This window comes from Limulus polyphemus, unplaced genomic scaffold (assembly GCF_000517525.1).
Source record: "Limulus polyphemus unplaced genomic scaffold, Limulus_polyphemus-2.1.2 Scaffold217, whole genome shotgun sequence".
In the NCBI taxonomy this organism is placed as follows: Eukaryota; Metazoa; Arthropoda; class Merostomata; order Xiphosura; family Limulidae; genus Limulus; species Limulus polyphemus.
Genome location: NW_013665827.1, coordinates 26553 through 47826, shown reverse-complemented (window position 1 = coordinate 47826; position 21274 = coordinate 26553). Strand labels below are relative to the sequence as shown.

The window sequence follows — 21274 nt, the reverse complement described above, 5'->3', positions numbered from 1 at the left end:
AGACTAAACATTTGTTGTTTCTTGTTATAATCTGTAGTCATTCTAGAATTAATAAAGCATAATTTATATTTATTTCCTAATTTTTTATGTTGGTTACGAGGTCAGTCAAATTAACCAAACACACATAGAGATACAATAGTGAAAATAACAGATAAAATATTAAGTTTTTTTAAAAAAACGTTTGATAATTATCTTCAGTTTATTAAGAGATAATGAAGATTTTACATGTGAAATTTGACAATTTTCTCATGCATAAAAGTATTTTTAATCTTAAAATCAAAATTCCTTGCATGTTGGACAGTCAACAGTCAAAAAGAAGAAAATCTTAAAACTTAATTAAAAATCTGGTATTTTGTATACTAAAGCATTGTAATGTTTACTGATAATCTGCAAAATTTCATGAGAATACATACGCATACCGTATTAAAAGTTATAGTATGAAAACTAGTTATGAGATCAGTCCCTGGGACCGAGCCTGTATTGAGAGAGTTAAGTGAGAAGGAATAAATCAAGGGAAAACAGCAACACCTATCCTCTAGTTTGGAAAGAGATAAATTCTTAGATATATCTAACTGTATTGAAAACATTGAGGTCCTACAGAATGACTTAGATCAATTAGTAAGTTTGAATGATTGGTGGCAAATGATCTCTAATTATAGTAAGTACAAAGTATTGCCCTTGGGTTATGATAATTTGTACCAAAAACTTGTCAGATGTGAACAGTGGAATAAGTGAAGAAACAGATCTAGGCATAGTGGTAGGTAAGTCATGTAAGCCATCAAAGTCGTGCTTTGTTAATAATATTAAAGCTAATACAGGATTTCTACAGATCCTTAAAAAGTCTTAACTTAGTTTTTATATTTTCAAGTCCTTGAAATGTCATAAATATGTTGCTGAAGGTCTTAAAAAATACAATTTTCAATGAAGTAATGACTTTATTTTTATGAATTTAAAGCTTTTAGCAAGTTATCTGCTTTATGCTTTATTGTTCAATGAAAGTTGTGATTTAGGAAATCAAGTTTGTCTGGTGATTTTTCTTATAGAGGTTCTGATGACACTACAAGATTCCAGTTACGTAATAAGTTAATTTTTTCTCCATTCATAATGAGAACTGTCATATTTATCAGCACCTATTTTTATGAAGTCCTAAATCTCATCATGATTTGAGAGATAAATTATACAACACACATGCATTTATAAACAAAGGAATTAAGTCAGTTCATTTCATGTCCAATAGTTTCAGCCTTCTGAAATATCCTTTGAAAAAAGCAAATGCTCTCTCTCTATAACAATGCATATTGCTGACAGTTTAGTTCCAAAGTTTATCTGCTTCCTTGAGAGATGACCAGGAGATGGGTATAACGGGAAAAAAATTGGATGAAAGACAAGTAGTATTTCCAAAAATATAGCACTGTCGAAGTCTTCTACTTAATTACAACCAAAATTAAGATTCAAAAGCACATTTATTAATAAAATATAATTTAATTCTATTAAATTGTTTTCTGAATATTCAATGACAGTTTGATTTAAAAATGAGCATAATTCAATACACACCTGAACAACTCCAAATTGCCTAGCAACCATACAAGTTATAACAGTAAATTACTGATTTCTTGTCTCAACAGTATTCTGACCAACATCTGTGTTATTATTCCAGGCAATGCATTTTTTATAGAGACTAAAACATAACCTTAATTATTTTAGAATGGCTTTTGAAAGCAGTATCACTGTAATGACTTAAAACATCTTCTGTATAGTTTCAATTGCATATTCAAGATGTCTTTGCAGGTATTTCAGGTCCACCAACTCCATGTGCACATTGTCCTGCTCAGAAATTAGTGATAAAGTTGGTCTCTTCTAACTTGCTCATGTCACTGTTTATGTAGCAAGTTTAAGTAGTTCCAGTTTTCAAGTGCACCCTTGGAATATTTTGTACAGTGTTGGTATTCTAATCTAAGAAAAAATATTGACTCGTTGGAAATAGTTCAGATGAAAGTTATTAGGATGATTCTGGGGATGGAGAGATTATCTTATTGAGATAGAAGTTATCTTATTAAAGTTTACAAGGTTCTTTAGGGAATTATTAGGGAAAAGGCCACTAATTTCTTTGTGTTGTTTTTGAGGATAACAGAATTAGACGACACAATTCTGAGATGATAATTCATCTCTCTCAACACACATTAGCTATTTTTCTCAGCATGTCTTCCAAAGATATTTGTATGCCACTAGCCTTGAGGCAACTTACACCTAAAATTATATGATTTCACATCAATTGTACCACTGCATAATGATGTCATCATGTGAATGCCTCCAAGAATACTACCCCCCCCCCTCCATGCATTTGCATCTTGTGAATCTTAATTCTTTTCCTCGGCACTGAAGATCACAGATGTGTTTAAATTTCATGTCTATGTTCAGTTTATTGAAATTTGCTTCATTCATAAAACTTTGATTTATATTTTCTTTAGCTTTTATTTCAAAAGCTTTTAAATTTTTCTCATGAGTTCTCAATTGACAGTGATTTATGTTTAGGCCAGAGTGTGGGACATTGCTTACACTTAGACTTTATTTCTGCTGTGGCCTTTGGAGGCTCATTAACTGTCAAAGTCATTGCAGTCATTGTTTGAGGTGTTTTGAATTACCATGCTCTTAATGGGTCTCCTACTCCAATCTCATCAGCTGAATTTCTTCTCAGATGGGAATGATCTATTAGATTATGACCTTCACCTGATTTGCTTAGGGTGGTACCTTCATGAAATGATCTTAACTTTTAATCTTTTTCTGGATTTCCTTTTCAGGTGTGTTCCTTTCCATCTCTTTTTGCTTGTGTTCTTTATTACTTTTAATTTTCTTGCTTTCTGATTCACAATTGTTGGGTTTATCTTGTTCTTTTCTCCTTACTAGTTATTCCTTTGGGGCATGTCCTCGTGTATCTCCTACTATGTATCTCCTTACTGCCTCTCAAATCAGATCTCTCCCTTTGATTTTTCTCTCTCTGTTTAAGGTACATTTTTTAATGAGGACAGGTCTTCCAACATTTGGATGCTGTTGAAGAGTTTACTCCACATCACCTTCTTGCTTTTCTTTGAGCATGTTCTCATTCCTTCTCCTATAGATGATTCACTTGGTCATGTTCCACTTAGCCTATTCCATGGTCTTGTCCTGGTCCAACCATCCTTATGGCTCCTGTTCCAGGTCCCTTTTGTTTCGGGCATTAACCATACACTTCTGAGCCCATTCATACCCTTTGCCATGAGCTTCAATCTTGGTGGTAGGAGGCCTCTCTTGGCCAGTTTTTATTCTATCAATGGAATAACCTTTATGCCCTAAACTATCCGTGGGATTTACCCTTGATTTGACAAGTTCATTTTGGATGATATTGCTACCCTTCACAACTCTGGGCTTCCTCTCTTATGGTAATTTATTCCTCATTCTTAAGCTCTGGTTGTTAATTTCTCTGCCAGACCTGGTATTATTTCTTTCTCTGTACCTTGTTCTCTAGTCATCTCCTCCTTATGGTTTGGCCCTGGATGTACATACTGATCATCTTCTTAAACCTTATTGTTGGCACATCTTTGATTGCTTTAGCCTTGGTCTGTTTGATATTTGGATCCCTGTTTCCTCTTCCCATTATCCTTTCTCTCTCTCTCTCTTATTTTCACTCTCACACTTCCTTTTTTCATAAGGGATACATTCTCTCTCCGGCTTCATGCATGGAATATGTCCAGTTTGTCACCTATTAGGCACCTATGTGGCATTATTCTGATCACATTCTTGTCATCATTCCACTGTATTTATCTATTCCCCATTTGTGATGAGTATTTTGTCATTTGTCCTTCTACCACCCCTTTCCTCCTGGCAGTAATTCTTAGCAGTGCCTTTCTTATGTAGCTGATTGTTGATGGATTCTGGATCTCAGGCTTTCTTAGTTGTTGGGTGGCTCTGTACCAGAGGGTGTTTTTTCCTCTGTTCACTTTGTTCTGCTCCTTCATCCTCCTCACCCAACTCTTGTTTTACATAAACCTCTTTCCTCTGTAGACATGTTCATCTTAGGATGTGAATGCTTGCACAGTATTTCCCTTTGCATTCAATTCATCACCTTTTTTCATTCTCTTCCATCTCTTCTTTGACAGCCCTTGGACGAGCTCCTCACATGTCCTCTTGCAGCCACTGTCTGTTCAGTAGATTCGATATGACCACACTCTGTACTGGTCCTTACTACATAACAAGTGGGGCAGTGGTGACACCATGGGTGTAATGTGGGGCACCCTACATATAACTCAGATACATTACTCGAGCCACATGTGCCCTCCTCCTGCAATCTGAATCTGTTCAGTAGAGTTGAGCTGAGCACACACTAAACAACTATGCTCTGCAGCCAGAGACTGTTTGGTAGAGTTGATGTGTGCATGCACTACATATGGACTAACGTTACATAATGCAGTGCCCTCCTTCTGCAGGTAGTCTTAACCCATAAATATCTGTTCAGTTGAGTAGAGGTGGGCATTCACTATAAAAACCCAATATTTATATCTTGCATGTCTTTCTGCAGTGACTGTCTGTTCAGTAGACTTGATATGACTACACTCAATACTGGTCCATACTACATAATAAATGTGCCATCCTTCCACAGCTGGTGTAAGTCTTGTAGAGTTTGACAGTGATGCATCTCTCATGTACCCTTCTCCCACAGCTGGCATTGGGCTTATGGAGACTGACAGTTGAATTGAGGTATATGAGTATCCATACTTACATACAATAAAGTGCCTTCCTCTTGCAACTGGAGTTGGTCTTGTAGATTCTGATGGTAGAGTTGAGGTGAATATGGGTACTTATCACAAGTGCTCTCATCCTCCCACTGGTGATTTTGACCTGTCGAGTATGACTGTAGAGTGGAGATGAGCACACATACTGGCTGTCCGATGATTTGTTTTAAAGTACTTGGACAGCCATGTACTAATTCTGCACATCCCCACGACGTAAATTTGACTTCTATGCCTCTTCCATATTTCTATACCTGGATGTGAAGAGATGATATCTCCCATGGGTGTGACCCTATAAAGCCCCTGTTATCGGATGTCACACCCCATGGCCATCATTCTGATACTTTGTGAAGGGTACTTATCTTCATACATCTTGCACCAGTCCCTCCACTATATTAGTGTGGAATTCTAGCTAATCTCTGTGTGAAATTAAATTATCGTCTTAGAAGTTAACATTTTTCTTGCCTGAAAATAAATTTCTAAGAGATACTAGCCTCTGGCACACATTCCCATCCATCCTTCCCACTTCCGGTACACATGTAATTATTTGCTTTGTCAAAGAATGACGATTCACAAGTGCCAATGCATAGGGGGAATTAGTGCACATGGAGGTGTGTCACCCTCCTATTGGTGGAGGGCTTTTGTTGCATATTGACATCATCATGCTGTGGCACAGTTGATATGAAATTAGGTGGGAATTGCCTCAAGGATAGTGGCATGTAAGTCTCTTTAGCTGATGTGCCAAGGAAGATAGCTAATCTGTTGGTAGAGGTGAGTATCTATCAGAAATATATTTTCAGGTATGGAAAATGTTAACGTTTGATTTAGAAAAGATAAGCTAGGCTCCAGTTAAGGCAGTTTTATTTTTATAATATGGTGATTGATTTATTGAGTGGAGGCTAGCACTTTACAGAGAGGTAAATTGATGATTTCCTGAAATGTAAAGGGTGGGTTTACATTTTAAATTTTTCTGTGGATGGATGTGCAAGGACAACCTAGGAGGAACAAAGTGCCTATTGTTGTCCATAAGTTATGCAATCTTATATTATTGTAACAGATTGATTGACTTATAAAATGTGTTGTGAACGTCATTACTTTACAGTAGTTTAAAAGGGGATTTGATATTTTCCTAAAAATAAAGAGTGAGCTTAAAATTTTACTTTTAGTTTTTTCATAGGAACCAGGGACCTTAATGGACCTTTGTTGTCCATATGTTATGGTAATAAAATGTATATACATCCTAGGATGGTATTAATGTTTTTTGTATATGATGATTTGATATCATAGACTTGAGAATCTACAAAAGCTTCTACATCACTTTTACTTCTCATTTAAACTATGTAAATGAACACTTAAATTCAATATTTAGCATCAGTTAATTAAAAAAAAAAAAAATTACACATCTTAGTGCATACTTGTCAGCTATTTCAGATCCCACCTCCAGAGCTGTGTGGTTTGTTGAATTACAGTTAGCATTTATTGATTAAGATTTTTTTTTCCAATTAGAAAGTTGGCAGCTTTTTTCACTTAACTCTATATAGCCCATATTGTTAGGAAAATTTTATGATCTATACTTGTATTGCTTGGTTTCAATTTATAAGTACCTGTGTAGATTGTATTAATAATATGGTTATAGCTCACCAATAAGTTATATGTTTTTGTTGTGGTAGTTGAGAATTACAAAAAATAAGTGAATTGTTTTTCAACGAATAAAACCTTATCCTGGGTAAATATGAATGGTTTCTCTCATATTTGAAAAATGGTTCTTTTTATTTTGAGAAATATTACACTTATTATAGTTTTGTTGGTTGTCAATTATTTCCAAATGGTCAAATGCAGTGTGTGTGTGTGTGTGTAGTCTTAAATACCTTTACAAACCATTAGATGGCACAAAAATGTTAATCTTGGCATTTTTTAACCTTCAGTAAATTGTTGAAAATTTAATACAAAATTTTATATAGTGCCTTGCAAAAGTTTTCACCCTCTGTACTGGTAATCAATTTTAGGTATTTTATTGTGAGAGACATAACTCAAATGGCCAACAATATTTATTATATTAATCTTAGGCCAGTTTCTAATGATTACAAAGAACAAAAGATGCATTGTTACTCAACACAAAAAAAGTCTTGAAAACACGTTGCAAAAGTCTTCACCCCCTAATTTGATTATGCAGTTAATATTTGGTTGAAGCTCCTTTGGCAGCAATGACAGCTGAAAGTCATTTTGGATAACTCTTCACAAGCTATGCACAGTATGCTGGAGATATTTTTGCTCACACCTGCTTGCAGATATCCTCCAGTTCTTGTAAGTTGGAAGGATGTTTCAATGCACAGCAATTTTCAAGTCTCTCCACAGATATTCGAGTGGATTTAGGTCTAGGCTTTGGCTTGGCTGGTCAAGGACTTTAATTTTGTTTCTCCGAAACCATTCCTGGGTTGCCTTTGATCCGTGTTTGGGATCATTATCCTATTGAAATGTAAACCTTTGACCGAGTTTTAGTTTTTCAACTGACTTCTTTAGGTTTACCTCCAACATCTGTGTATATTTTGCACTGCCCATGATCACTTGAATGCGTATACAGGTTCTCCAGTGCCAACTGCAGAAAAACATCCTCACAGCATTATTGACCCACCACTATGCTTGACAGTTAGGACTGTATTTACTGGGTCATGAGCAGTGTTGGGTTTCCACCATACATACCATTTGTCATTTAACCCAAAAAGTTCTATTTTGGTGTCATCTAACCATAGAACTTTCTGCCACATTGTTGTAGGGTTATTGAAATGTTTATGGGCATAATCTTTTTGCAATCTAAGATGCATCTTCCTCTGTAGTGGTTTATTTCTTGCCACCCTCGCCATATAAGCCTTTTTTGTGTAAAGTGTATGATATTGTAAAGGTGTGTACAGTAACTCCAGTTGCTGCTGTTGAAGTCTGCTGCTCCTTCAGTATCGCCATTGGCTTGACAGTTGCTTCTCTGATGATTTTTCTGCTTGTTCGAGTGCAGACTTTCTTAGGGGGACCTGATCTTGACAAGGTTGAGGTAGTTTGACACACTTTCCATCTCTTCACAACTGATTTTACAGTACTTAATGGCAAATTGAGAATCTTTAAGTTGATTTATAGCCTTCTCTGAAATTGGGCTTTTGAACAGTCTTCTCCCTTAAGTTTGTAGCAAGTGATTTTCTTATCATTCATAATATGTAACAGTAAACCAAATTTTAACTTTCAAAAACTGTTTAAATCAATAACGATGGTTCTATATGATCTAAAGTATTTTTCACATGGCTGTATAATATACTTTGGTATCTGATAGCATTGTACAGAGCCACCTGTATTTAATTTAGCAGGGTAGTGATGTGAAGTTAAATCAACGATGGTAAAAAGCTGAGGGGGTGAAGACTTTTGCAACATGTGTTTTCAAGATTTTTTATGTTATATCACTAAATTGGGTGACAATGCACCTTTTGTTCTTTGTAATCTTTAGAAACTGGTCTGAGATTAATATAATAAATATTTTGGGCCATTTGAGTTATGTGTTTCACAATAAAATACCTAAAATTGATTACCAGTACAGGGGGTGAAAACTTTTGCAAAGCACTGTAAGAACTTTTTATGAAATGCTACATCATTGTGGACATGTCCTTGACCTTCTAGTTCTTCGATTTTGCTATCACAATTAATAACTTGCAGGGTCAGTCATTTGAACATGTAGGAAGATTTCTTTTAGAACCAGTTTTTTCTCATGGTCAAATATATAAGACTGTATCAAGAAACAGATTTGAACATTACATCAAAATATTCATAAGCCACAATTTTAATGAAGGACTACTTGCAGTTGATGACAAAATATACAAAAAATATAATTTTTTATAAAATATTGTAATGTGATGCTCGTAATCCAACAAATTGATAACATTAGAACAGAATTCAAACTATAAATTTTCAAAACTAAAGAACATAATAAAATCAAATGAACTGTCAAGTTGTGAAAAGAAAATGCATTTTATCGAGGTATAAAATGCTAGTTTAACCACCATTTTGCAATGATTTTTGTTTACTAACCCTGACAAGTGATAAAATGATCTAAAATTTTGATATTTGTCACTTTTTTAGTTGAAAAGAAATGCATTTTCAAGGAATTTTAATCTATAAAATGTTGCTAATTAGGCTGTGACATGTTTTAGACTGAAACCTTTTGCAAGTGGTAAAAAGCCTCATTTCTTCCTCAACTTAGGCATTCTACATCACTGAATTAAAATTCATACTACTGGGATTTCTAGACCTTAAAATTGATGATAATATTACAGACTTCTAATCACCAAATGGAAAATTTAATCTGTGACTTAGAGGCCTAATCCATTCTTTCCTAATATAAATCTGTTTGCAAATGCTTACACCTGACCAGTGTTTTTTATTTATCAAGTTGATAGTAACATTTTACATGAATGCACAAACATACATGATTAAGATACACATACATAATTAGAATATGATAAATCTCAGCAAGTTTGATTTACATTTGAAGTTAACTTTTCAATTTGCCATTGTTTTCCCATGTTATTGAGGTCTTCTCGCTAATGGTTGTGTTTTTCTTTAGTTAATGCTACATTTTGATTATATGTAATCTTAAACAAGTATAAAATATCACAAACATAAACACACACAAGTGATGATGAAATATACAAAAAATGTTTTTTGTGAAATACTAGACAAAGGATAATTATTTTTGTATATATGCTTATTATAATGTAATTCATTTTTAGAAAATAGTATATATATATATATTAGGGTGCATCAAAAATATAAATTTTATATATCATTATCAGCAGGGTATGCGATTGATGCCTTTTAATTGTAGTAATTATGAGGGTAAGTTTCAGGCTTCTAACATTATATCTTGTACTGCTGTGAGGTGGGAGGGTTATTTTCCACGAAATATCCATAATCAAAGTATACGAGAAATCAAAGTACCATAACTTTGGATATGCAACGTTCAGCTAATTTAGGAGTTTTATATCCTAAATTACCCAGAACTCACCATGAGGAGGTAGTTGCACATTGAGTTCCACCCATGCCCACCCAACCACCCTTCCACTGGGCAATAGAATTACTGGATAGTGTATTGTTTTTTAGTATTAAATTTGTTCATGATTTTGTGAAATTGAAGTTTTGCTTTAATGAATCCATTTCTTCTGCAATAGCCACAAACAGCTGCTGAAGCTTTTGTTACTATTTAACATGCATTTCAACTGCTTGTGTGAGACATGGCATGCTTAACTTGTAAGCTGGCATGTTAGTTTGATTAATGAAATACACCAGCTGTTCATTGCTTATATTTTTTGTAAGTGGTGGTTCTATTCTCAGTCCACGTTATTATATCAATTAATATTTGGAACCACAAACTGCCTCATTATGCTAGAATTTGAGGTAGATCAAGCAGCTAATATTCTACGAAAAGCAAGTTGTCTGATAGCCTTACATTCATCTCCAAGCATTGCAAGCAGCAAATTTTCTGGGTGGGCAAAATATGCATTTCTGTGGATTAATCTGTCCACCACATATTTCTGTGATTCAGGAAGAAACGTGATTTTTTTACAAGTAGAAAAAGGTGCAGTGAGCCATAGCTGCATGAGGGATTTTTCTTGATATTAAACCCAACTGTTGCATACACCTCAGTTACATATCTCACAAAAAAACTAAGCTTCTTGGATGGGTTAGCAGTTGCGATGTTAAGACACAAAATCCTGTTTGGTGTTGTTAACCAGTGAGAATGGTTCATTGTACCAGGGTCACGTAAAGCAAGTTCTCTTGAACAATGACCTGACACTACCACATTGCACATGTCATGCAAATATTTTTGATCTGTACTAAGTTCTTCAGGATGGTCAATATTTGGTAATAGCTCTGTAATTTCAACTGAAACAAAGTTTACTAAAGGCAATGATTCACAAGTCTTCAGTTTCTTTCCAAGAGGACCAGGCAGTTGAAGATATAATTGGAGGAATTTCATACTGCATAAAATTGATTTTTAGAATAAAGGGCAACTATTGCATACCCTGCCACCTAGCAATTACAAAATAAAATTTTTGACTAAGTAAATTCAATGCACCCTAATATACATATATAAAATGTTGATTATTTTTCAATGCAGTATTTAATTTTGACTGTTAACTATCAAGTATTTAACCAGTGTTTTAAAAAAATTATGAACTGTAAAGGAGTAGATTGAACTGTAAAGGAGTTGATGTGTGTGTGTTACCTTTCATGACTGTTTTGTATACAATACTTCTATTATCCATCATTTATTTCACAAATGCTAAAATTGAGGTAAAGTATTAGAGATAATCAAAAGGTTGTACCAGTCTTAATAGATTAGCAAGTATTAGATATAATCCTCATTATTATTTTCTTGAAATTTTGCTTTAATTGTTCAGGCTATGGTTAAATGTGGTAAAAGTGATTTTTTAAATAGATGAAAATTAAAAATATACAGCTATTGAGAGGAACTGTTACTATGTACCTTTAAGTGAAATGATGCTAGCATAGTTATTTAATTTAAAATAAAGATCTTGAGCATCACAAGTTAAAATTAATTTATGTATTTAATTTCAAACTATAAATATCAAAACAAATGTTGCTCTTTATATTTTACATCTACACTGGGTAACTAAGAAAAATAGTGGAAGCACGGTTTTTATTTTAGCATAACTCAGTAGTGTATAGATCCTTTTGGGTGGCAGTAGTCCAGTAGAGCCTATTTATAATGTGATAAATCTGTTATCTCCACTATTATGTACCTTCCTCTCTTGAGTTGATCATGAAATGGATGGCTTCTGCCTATTAGAGAAACTCTTGTTGAAATATATTGGTGATTATACAATCTAGTAATGCAGTTCAAGTAAATTATAGTTATACTGCATTTTATAAATGTAACTAAAAATGTATAACCTTCACCATAGGTGTGCTTGGGGACCTAGCTTAATTATTGTGAATGTTGTATGTATTCTATATACCTTAGAATAAAATTAGGAGGCGACTACTTACCTGTTGCTGCCCCCTCCCCATGAAATACAAATAACAGAAGTAACCTAAATACACTGGCCAAGTTTCGCTTGAGAAGGACACTCACAATTTTCACTGATTTACAAATATTTTTTTCATCTGTTTTTTTTTTCTGACTCCTACTGGAGGCTACATTACACCAATACTTTTTGTTAAAGATTTCATTTAGAAGTAACCTTTTTTGCTATCTTTAGGAAGCACTGTATGTTAAAATGGTCTTTATTTGCAGGTAAATTTTCAGGTTTAAAATTCTTACCCCCTAATTTTGTTCCAATGTATAAAGAAACATTTTATGTCAAACCTCATCCATTTGGACCATACTACCAAGAAAGTTTATGACTAATTCAAGAAAGTTTTAATAATTATCTCTGGGTTGGCTGACTTAAAATTGTCTTGTAACAAACTTAATAACACTGTCTGTTACTTCATCTATATATCTTTTGCCATTTCCTCAAGGTCAGCTGCAGTTTCATAATTGGATTGGTCCATGTATTCCCAAGATTGAAAATTGCAATATTTGGACCAGTGAAAAGCCTCTTACAGTTTTTTGAAAATATTTGTCAGGATAAGTTCTTAGATATGATGCCAACATACTAAATATAGAAGATTCTGGTTTAATCTTTGTTCAAGCAGAACACATGCTCCATTTCTGTGATTGGTGTTTCTTGCTGTTGTCAAAGCATACTGTCTTTACATGATCAGTGACTCCACATTCTTCAGCAGATGTGTCAAAACAGAAGTTTGAGCCTCTCCAGTGATAGAAATAGACTTTGTAACACCTAGAAGTTGGTTTACTCCTGCTTCAGACAGGATCAATGGCAGATGATCCACTTGTTTTTCCCTGTAGATCATTAAGGAGTTTGCTATCCCAGTGAACCTCAGTTAAGACTGTTGGCTGGAACTGTTCCTTTAAGTTTTTGACAAGTTTTTCATGGAAGCAATGTTGAGATCTTTGGATTGAGGAATGGTTGATGGTTAGCTCCTGCATATCATGACCAAGGCCGTGAGTTGTGGCAGTAAAGACAAATGTTGCTTTTCTGTCACTCAGCTTGGTTCTGTCCATACCTGCTGATAAATTGGGAGGGATAATATTTCTTCTTGCTCTCTTTTAAGGTTTATAAGATGATGATTCTTCAATTGCTTCTCTATCCTCACCACTGTTACTGGTACTGTATCCACCAACCTCATCATCAGTGCTGTGGGATGATTCCCAACAACTGACAGTTTCATTCAAGGTTTGTGTTCTTCCTGCTCTGCACAACATTTCCTGTCCATCCTTACCCCTCTTATTATCTACCTGGTCCATTCATTAATGACATCCTCTTTCCTTCTGAGCAAGAAGAAAAATCCTTGTTTTCTAGGATCTTCATCAGAGTCATAGTATAATTATGAATGATGTCAGAAAGGTCATTCAGATTACTGACAAACTCTGCTTCATTATGTTTTAGTTTTCCTTTTGAATTTTTCTTTAGATGTGTCCATTTTTTAGAAAGCCAGTTTGATAATGGCATGATGTTCTGGATGAATTGGAATTCAAGCCTTAATCCCAAAACCTACAGCCTCCTTGATCACAACCTTTGAGCTTTCATTAACTGTATTCTGTAATGTTTTGTGTTAATAGAAAAACACACACAGCTCTTGCCCATTTGAATGTAATTTGCTTCCTGTTTGTTCAGTTTCTTCTGAACCAAGCACCTGAAGTGTAGGCTTACTTCTTGTTGCAGTATCCATTTGCAGTGATACACTCAGTGCCAGCTGAAATGACACAGAAGAATATGCTTAGTGCTTATATACCTCCACAGGAACTACTGTCATGTCATGTAGAATATTCCAGAAATAAAAAGTGACAGCATGGATTGTTTATATATGAAATGTTGTTTGCTTTTCAATATCCTAGAATATTCAGAATATGCTGATATAATGTGAGCTACAAGATAAAATTTCATCTACCTTGAGCAATTTCAAATTGTTATTCAACATGGATAAAATTTGATGTGAATTACTTATTTATACGGTGGAACAAAATGAGGTGGTGAGAGTGTTGTAAATCAAAACTTCAAAAATAAGGACCACCGTATTATATATACATTGGAGATCTTCTAGTTTGAAAGCTGTTAGGGTTATAAATAAAGCTTCAGTTTTTAAAATTTCTAAAACCATTGTACCATTATTATTAAAGTTATTTTAATGAAGTGTAATGAAGCATGACTAATTATTTTCACTTAGTTATGTACTGTGTACTTGTTTTTCCAGAATATAAACACTTGCCCAATAGACAGAATACAGTTTAGCCTCATCATTGTTTGTGTTCAGTTTGGTGAAAAAATCAGTAGATGGGTAAGAAATTTTTGAAGTTTTATAGTAATTTAGATAACATTTCCAGTTGATATCTAAGATTTAGTGATAATATAACTCTAGACTATGCAATATTAAATTTAAAACCAATGCTGATCAGTGGATAAACTAACTTGTATAATTCAGAATAAAAAAAAATTAAGTATTTAATGAAGATTACCACTACAGTACGTATTAGTTTTCAGAACATTTATATATAAGCCATTTTTTACAACAATTGTTATGGTGTAAATGCCTGTTAGAAGCTGGTGAAGCACTATTAGATATATATATATATATTATGTATTTTTAAAACTCTGTGTGTGTGTGTGTCTATCTATATATATACTTTGGGCTTAAGTTTCCAGTAGAAAACATCTTACACAAGGATGGTAATCAGAAGCAGCAGGTAAAGGATTACACATGCTGTGAAACCTGTGGTTTGGCTAACTGTGAAGATAGATTTCTCACTTGTGGGTTTGGATATCACTGTGGATGTTTAGCCTCTCCATTAAGGGATTCACTTATGAAGGAATGGTTCTGCCCATATTTTTTGCCAACTGTGGAATCTAGCCATCGGTGTAAGTACCTTCTTAGACAGTATCATAACCTTGTAAACAGACTATAATTATTAAATTATGCAGGGGTTAATGAAATATTACAAGGGGTTTGTATTATTTTTATGTCATTGTTTTAAGCCCTAAGATGACTTAGGATTATTTAATTTTTATACAAATTTGCTTACCAGCAGTCCGTTTTTGTATTATCCATCAGCTATATGAGAAGGTGAATATGTATATCTCGGAAGGGTTCAAGTTTCAGTCTTGGATTAGGCAATAAGAGTGTTTTTCTTATTTTCTATATAATGGTACCTAAATAGAAGAATAAATGTATACTTACTGCAATCAAACTGAGTGCAACATGCTAATTGGTATTTGGTCTGCTATTTTTAATGCTAAAAGGTGAACTGAAAGTGGAAGTAATGTAAGACTGTAGCTTAATTGGTAAATAAACAGTTATTTAGTAAGTGGTGGGCCTTTACTACTGTTATATTTTTATCTTCTAATACTAAAGGTCTATGTTAATTATCACCATATTTAAATGAATGTTTTTGTGATTCATAACACCTTGTTTGTAAAAGTTTCTTGAAGTATGTATATATATGTATCATTGTTGCAAAATAATTTTCAGTTTAATTGCTTCATTTATTTTGTTTTTTAACAGCTTCAATTCAAGAATCACTCTTACAAGAGATTTTGGACAATTTTCAAGTGATGTTGAGTAATAATTTTAAATCAGATGCTACTGTTTTAAGGAGAGCTACATTTCCTAAAATAGATAGTAAGAATGTTAATACATACATACAAAGGAGAAAAATCAAGGGAGAATCTGCTGGTAAAAGGAAAGAAGTTTCAAGAACTAAGGTAAAGTTAAGTAACTTTTAGTGACTAATCTGTGAATTTGAGACATTACCAAGGCTTATTTTACACCTTCAGTACTGTTTATTGTTATTGATAGTGAATATGTATATCTTAGATTATCTTCTTGGATTATACCTATCTTGGGTTTTGACCTACACAAAAGAATGAGTGTCAAGTTTAAATTCACAAGTGATGTTTTGGATTATTTTGTTTAAAAGTTGTTTTAATCTGGTAATTCATTCATAAAAAAATTGTTTTGTTTTTCATTTTTAATGCTAATATTTTATTGTGGTTGTGTAAATATTTTTTATGACTTTGATATGTCTGGTTCTTTGTAGGATATTTAATATTAGATAATATGGAAAATCGTTTGCGATATGAGGTTTTATTTTTTTGATTTAGGTGAATCATGCATAAAGTATGTGTTATTTATGGTTTCTTTTCATGACAAAATCAGAACTTGCAGAAGGTTGTTTATATATCTTGTGAGAGTGATTGTAGACATATTTTAACATGTAACCAAATAAACTGTGTAGTTCACCACCTTAATTAATGCTGGTTTTTTGACAAATTATTATGCTTATTATAAAACTATAATTGAATATTGCACAGACTTGAGATAATTGAGTTACATGTTATCTAATTTAATTTATGTTCATGCTAGAGGAGTTCATCACCAGCTGAACACAGGCTCTCCTCTCTCTCCAATTATTGATTCCTGGCATTGCACATTTATTGGTACTCAGTCCAGGTAGCACCTGTAACTAACAGGGAAATGCATACATCTTTTACAACAATAAAAGATAATATTTCGTGATTTTACAAAAATGTCAAAAATGACACGGCGTAAATGTTGAAATTTGAAACATACTCAATGAAAGCATGTGTGTTGAGCTGGGAGATGATAAATTTTATATAATTCAACAATTCAGTCAGCATGATGTTGGTTTCTTCATCATAATACATTTAAAGTTATCATTTCTTTTTCTTTTTTTTTAAGCCTGGAAAGTTGATCCTTATGTATGCAATAAAGATACAAATAGAGGCATTTTTTTTTAAAAAAAAAAGAACTTTTGGCAACCGATTTGAAGATTCCTCTCTTTATGGTTGGAAATTGGAATACTTTGTTTGGTTTAGTTCAAAATGTATAGAGTGATAGCAAAATGCTTCAAACTTATGGCTGAAGCAAATGATGAATTTAAGTAATGAACCTCAAATGTTTGTTTGTCTCTCACAATGGTCACATAACATTATGTATCAATCATATACTAGCCACAAGGTGAGTTTCCATTTTTATTTTTCACTTGTTCATGGCATATTTATTGATAATTTCAACCATTTCAAATATAATAAAGCTTCAAAGTACGTTCTGTGTAGTCATTACAATCTTTAACGTTAAACTGTCAACAATACTACACAATGACATCATTAACGTCACTGTACATAATCGTAAATGACAATTTCCGATTGTGGCATGAATGGTAAAACAGTAATATTATGTTTTTTTTATTTTTGGTGAGTGCAGTCTGCAAAATTAGATTCAAAATTGTTTGCCCTAACATGTATATACTTACATACAATGTACATGCAGTAAGGTCGGTTTTCCAAACAATTTACAAACTTGCAATTCTTACTTGCCTGTTTTTGGAAAGTTTTAACAAAAAAAAGAAGTTCTATATACATCTTTCAAATGTGTGAGCCTTGATGCAGGCTTGATGTCATATATAAAAAGTTAAAAAAGTAGCATTTTGATTGAAAACAGTAGTCATTTTTTAAAAGTTCAAATAATCACTATATTTGAAATTTTATGAATAAATTCCATTACACTTGTACAAAAAGTTTGAAATATGGACAAAGTGATGATATTCGTATTAATGAAAGTGCATATACTTTGAATACATGGTCATTTACAGTAATATACAATCCACAAACATTTGTCGTAAGTTCTGTTTGGTTTTTTAAAGCTTAAATCAATTTATGTTGAGGGAAACTTTGATTTTAAGAGGCCACGCGGGTTACCTAACAGACACTTTTTATGGGTCTGACAGCATTTCGGGAGGCCATTGACTCCTGGGCTCCTGCTAATTTCGAGCTCTGTTATTTCTTTGCATAACCAAATCACAAGGTTTGAGAGAAGTTTTCAAGACACTATGATTTGGTTTCCTTCAAAGGAATATCATTTAGTTTCATTAACTGTGGGATAGGGCTTAGGCAGAGGGAAATCATTAATTTCAGTTTTGTCAATAAAAAGTAAAAGAATTGAAAATATAACAGAAAAAAACAAACTCTTCTGTTGATTATTTCGATTAATTCCATTTTGTGGATCTTACTGAATAAGAATTCTTATATCCACTTTTCTCACATGTCTCAAGATCCAAGCACTTCTCAACAGGAGTTATCTTCTACTTCAGTGTGACTGGAGGTACTCTGATGGTGAGCTTTATTGCTGCCATTGCCTATCAAGTAGTTGATTCTGTCTTAAATTTTTCATTTTGTTACCAGGATACACAACCTCTTGCCTCTGTAGCTTCTGCCTAACTAGCCTTTTTTGTAGATGATTTTGCCCAGATCTTTCCATAACCTGCCTTTGCTTCTGGTTCTTCTATTCCTAACAAGGATCAGGTTTCCCCTACTTTTGTCTGTTGTTGGTCTAGTAACTCTTACTCCAGCTGTTTCTGCTGGTTTGTGGGTGAGTTTATTGCATGCACTTCAAAACTAGGATTTCTTTTTAAGTTTTTCATCCCTCATCCTGTTTTCACATTCATGTAGAATCTTTTCTGTTTCATGTGTCGACTCTCAATTACCACAACCTCTCCAAGCTCCTTTATGCTCTCCTCCTTCTTAGAGTTCTTATACCTTGAATTTTCTCTTCCAGCTTGGAGACATTATTATTCTTTATGACTGTCTCCTCCTCATTTTGTTGATCTTCATCAATTTCTTAACTGTAAGACTTATTTACCTCTTCATTCTGAGGCTGACAACTTTATTGGGGTAAGTCAGAACTACCTGTTCTCCATGTTGCTTAATTTCTTATTCAGCAGCAGTTGCCCAGTTCATTTGGTTTATTTCTGGGATATGTCCTTAGTTGGGATGCCTTACTTTTTTGGAGTTAGAGTTCTTTACTCTCATATCAAGGAACTCTATTTGGCAGTCTTCCTTTTGTAAGATGGTTTTTTGGGGGGGAGTTTTTCATCCTATGTAAACTCAGATTGAGGTAGCTCATCAGCTGTCATCTCTTCTTACTCTATTTATCTTGGTCCAGGTGTACCCAGCAGCTCTCTTATCCCCACTAACTTTGTCAAGTCCCTTCCATGTCCTGCTTCTCATCTTGTAGCCTCTTCTTGGCATCCCTCCACCTGATAGGCCTGCCATGAAGAGGGCTCAGAGATGACTCCTTTTATTGAATCACCCATTGACTCAAGTCCTGTAGGAACTCATTTTGTGCACTTGTGGACTCGCTTTGTAGAAAACCATAAGGTCACCCAGCTGCTCTCTCAGTAACTTTCTTTGTCTTTCAAGGCTCAAGCCTTGAGCATCATGACTATTGCATAGAGTACGTAAAGCACAAAAAAGAGACATTAAACATCGTATAAAAATCACAAAAATCTTAAACAGCCCTATATGGTAAATAGAGTCATATGTTAATAAAACAAACTCTAAGGTAAAAGTGAAGTTTTATGTAGTAAAGCTTGGGAATGAGCCCTTAGGTCACTTTGAGTAAGATGGTGTTTAAACTTTGTAATTGTACATTAGTTACAGCTGTTCTAATCTGACCGTGTGGTTGTATACGTATTGACCTGTTCATTATTTTGTGAATATTTGTGTCATGTATGTATTTTAAAATAAAGTACCAGTAGTGAAGTTTATTAGTCTGTTTTACTTTGAAGCTTTTTTACAGTGAAATAGTTTATCTTGTGAATGTGCTGCTGGCTTGGTCAGTAGTTCCAAATTAGGGATCACTACACCAGAATTGTTAGAGTTTCTTGCTTGGCTGTTTAGCCCACATTTTCATAAGATGTTGTTTGTGGTAAAAATTCCAACCATTTATTGTACCTAATATGAAAGATATTTGTTTTTCCATTAATTTTCCTTACGATGTGATGTTAATATGTTTATCTACCATGCTCACTGGTCTATGAGCTGTTCAATGCACAGTTAAACACAAACACACTGCTTTTAAATTAATGTAGAAGAAATATCTTTTAGCAGTCTTACATCTGTAGTCATTGGTTAATTGCAAAACCTAAAGAACTACTCCAAAAATGGGTCTCATCAGTGTGTCTTTGTTGGGAAATGAGTGAAAATTGAAAGATAAGCTAGTGTGTATTTTGTAGTGAAAGACTGAATCAGGTAAACCAGTTTGTAATGTTTTTATTTATATTTTCTTTCAGATAATATTTTATTTGGAGTGATATTAATTTAATTATGATGAAATATATTCATTATATTCTTTATTTAAGAAATGTTTTGTAAATGAAGGAAGTTTTAAGTCATGTTTTTTATATGTACATATGACTTAATTTATATGTTGCTTTTATAGTTAATTGTATTAGTATAGTTTGTTGTTAACAAGCTGTATAGGAATTTAGTTTTTTTTAAATGAGTTAGGTTAACCTGATGTTTGAGGTGAAAAAAAAACTGTTTTTTGGTTCACACTGTGATTGCTGTTAAAGGAATATTAATTTAATATTATTTAGATGGTGATTATTTTGCCATAAAAGACATATACAATCTATATTGTTGCGTTTTTCTTTATTGAGAAATTTAAAACTTCTACAGAATTTTATTATTATTACTTTTTTTAAGTGTCTTGAAATCTCATGTTAAGAGCCATTTGTGTATTTCAACAATTTTAAAGTTTAGTTGATGAGTAACACAAGAAAAGTCTTATTAGATTGTAAAAATTTTTTTGAATCAGCAAATATTTTCAAAGAAATATTAAATATCAAAACAGTATCACTGGAGTTTGAAAATGTTCGTCTTTAAAAATAGTTCATCAAGCCTTGTAGTAAACCATTTTAAATTTGTTATAGATAAAACGACCATCACTAGCATTGTGTAGGCTTCTTGCAGCACTTCTGGCTGTGAAGAAGAAAATGGCTGATGATCACAGACTGATGAAGCCTCCTCTTGGTCACACTTTGTCAATAACAAGACATCTGGGCATTCCACAAAGAGTGAACTCTTTGGATAGTGGTACAGGAATCTCATTAATTTCGTTATATGGTGATAGAAATGAGCTAGATATTGTGAATGAAAGGTAAGATTTTTTTAGAGTTAAATACATTTTAAAATTAATTAGTAGTGAAAAATCTGTATCTTTCATGTAATTTAGTAATGTAGAATATTTAAGCTAGAAGCATTATCAGATTATTTTCATGTAGGATTTTAATGCTATAATATGAACTGCTGGGACATGTTTCTACCAATATTTTATATGTATATATATCAGGGCTGGAATCCAGGGTTGCCAAGTCCTTGTATTTCATGCAGATTTGAGCTTCTTTTTCTCTACAGTTGTTTCAATATTCGCTGTTATTTTGTGTTACTGTAGCTTTTTAACAGGACTGTAGTGCTTAACTCTTTCAGCACAGGCTCGGTTCCTGGGACCGATCTCGTAACCATTTTGTGGTTGTTATAGTTTTCATGCTATAACTTTTAATTTAGTAAGCAAATGTTAATGAAATTCGG

General features: G+C 33.4%; 1 protein-coding gene across 1 annotated transcript in view; it reads left to right on the top strand.

The window, feature by feature from the left end:
- LOC106478493 (ankyrin repeat domain-containing protein 11-like) overlaps positions 1-21274 on the top strand; it is a 54583-nt gene that overhangs the window by 7790 nt on the left and 25519 nt on the right. Inside the window, exons 3-6 of the mRNA XM_013939045.2 lie at positions 14082-14165; positions 14524-14743; positions 15387-15586; positions 20617-20843. Coding sequence (XP_013794499.1) covers positions 14082-14165; positions 14524-14743; positions 15387-15586; positions 20617-20843 — 731 coding nt within the window. The remainder of the gene's footprint in view (positions 1-14081; positions 14166-14523; positions 14744-15386; positions 15587-20616; positions 20844-21274) is intronic.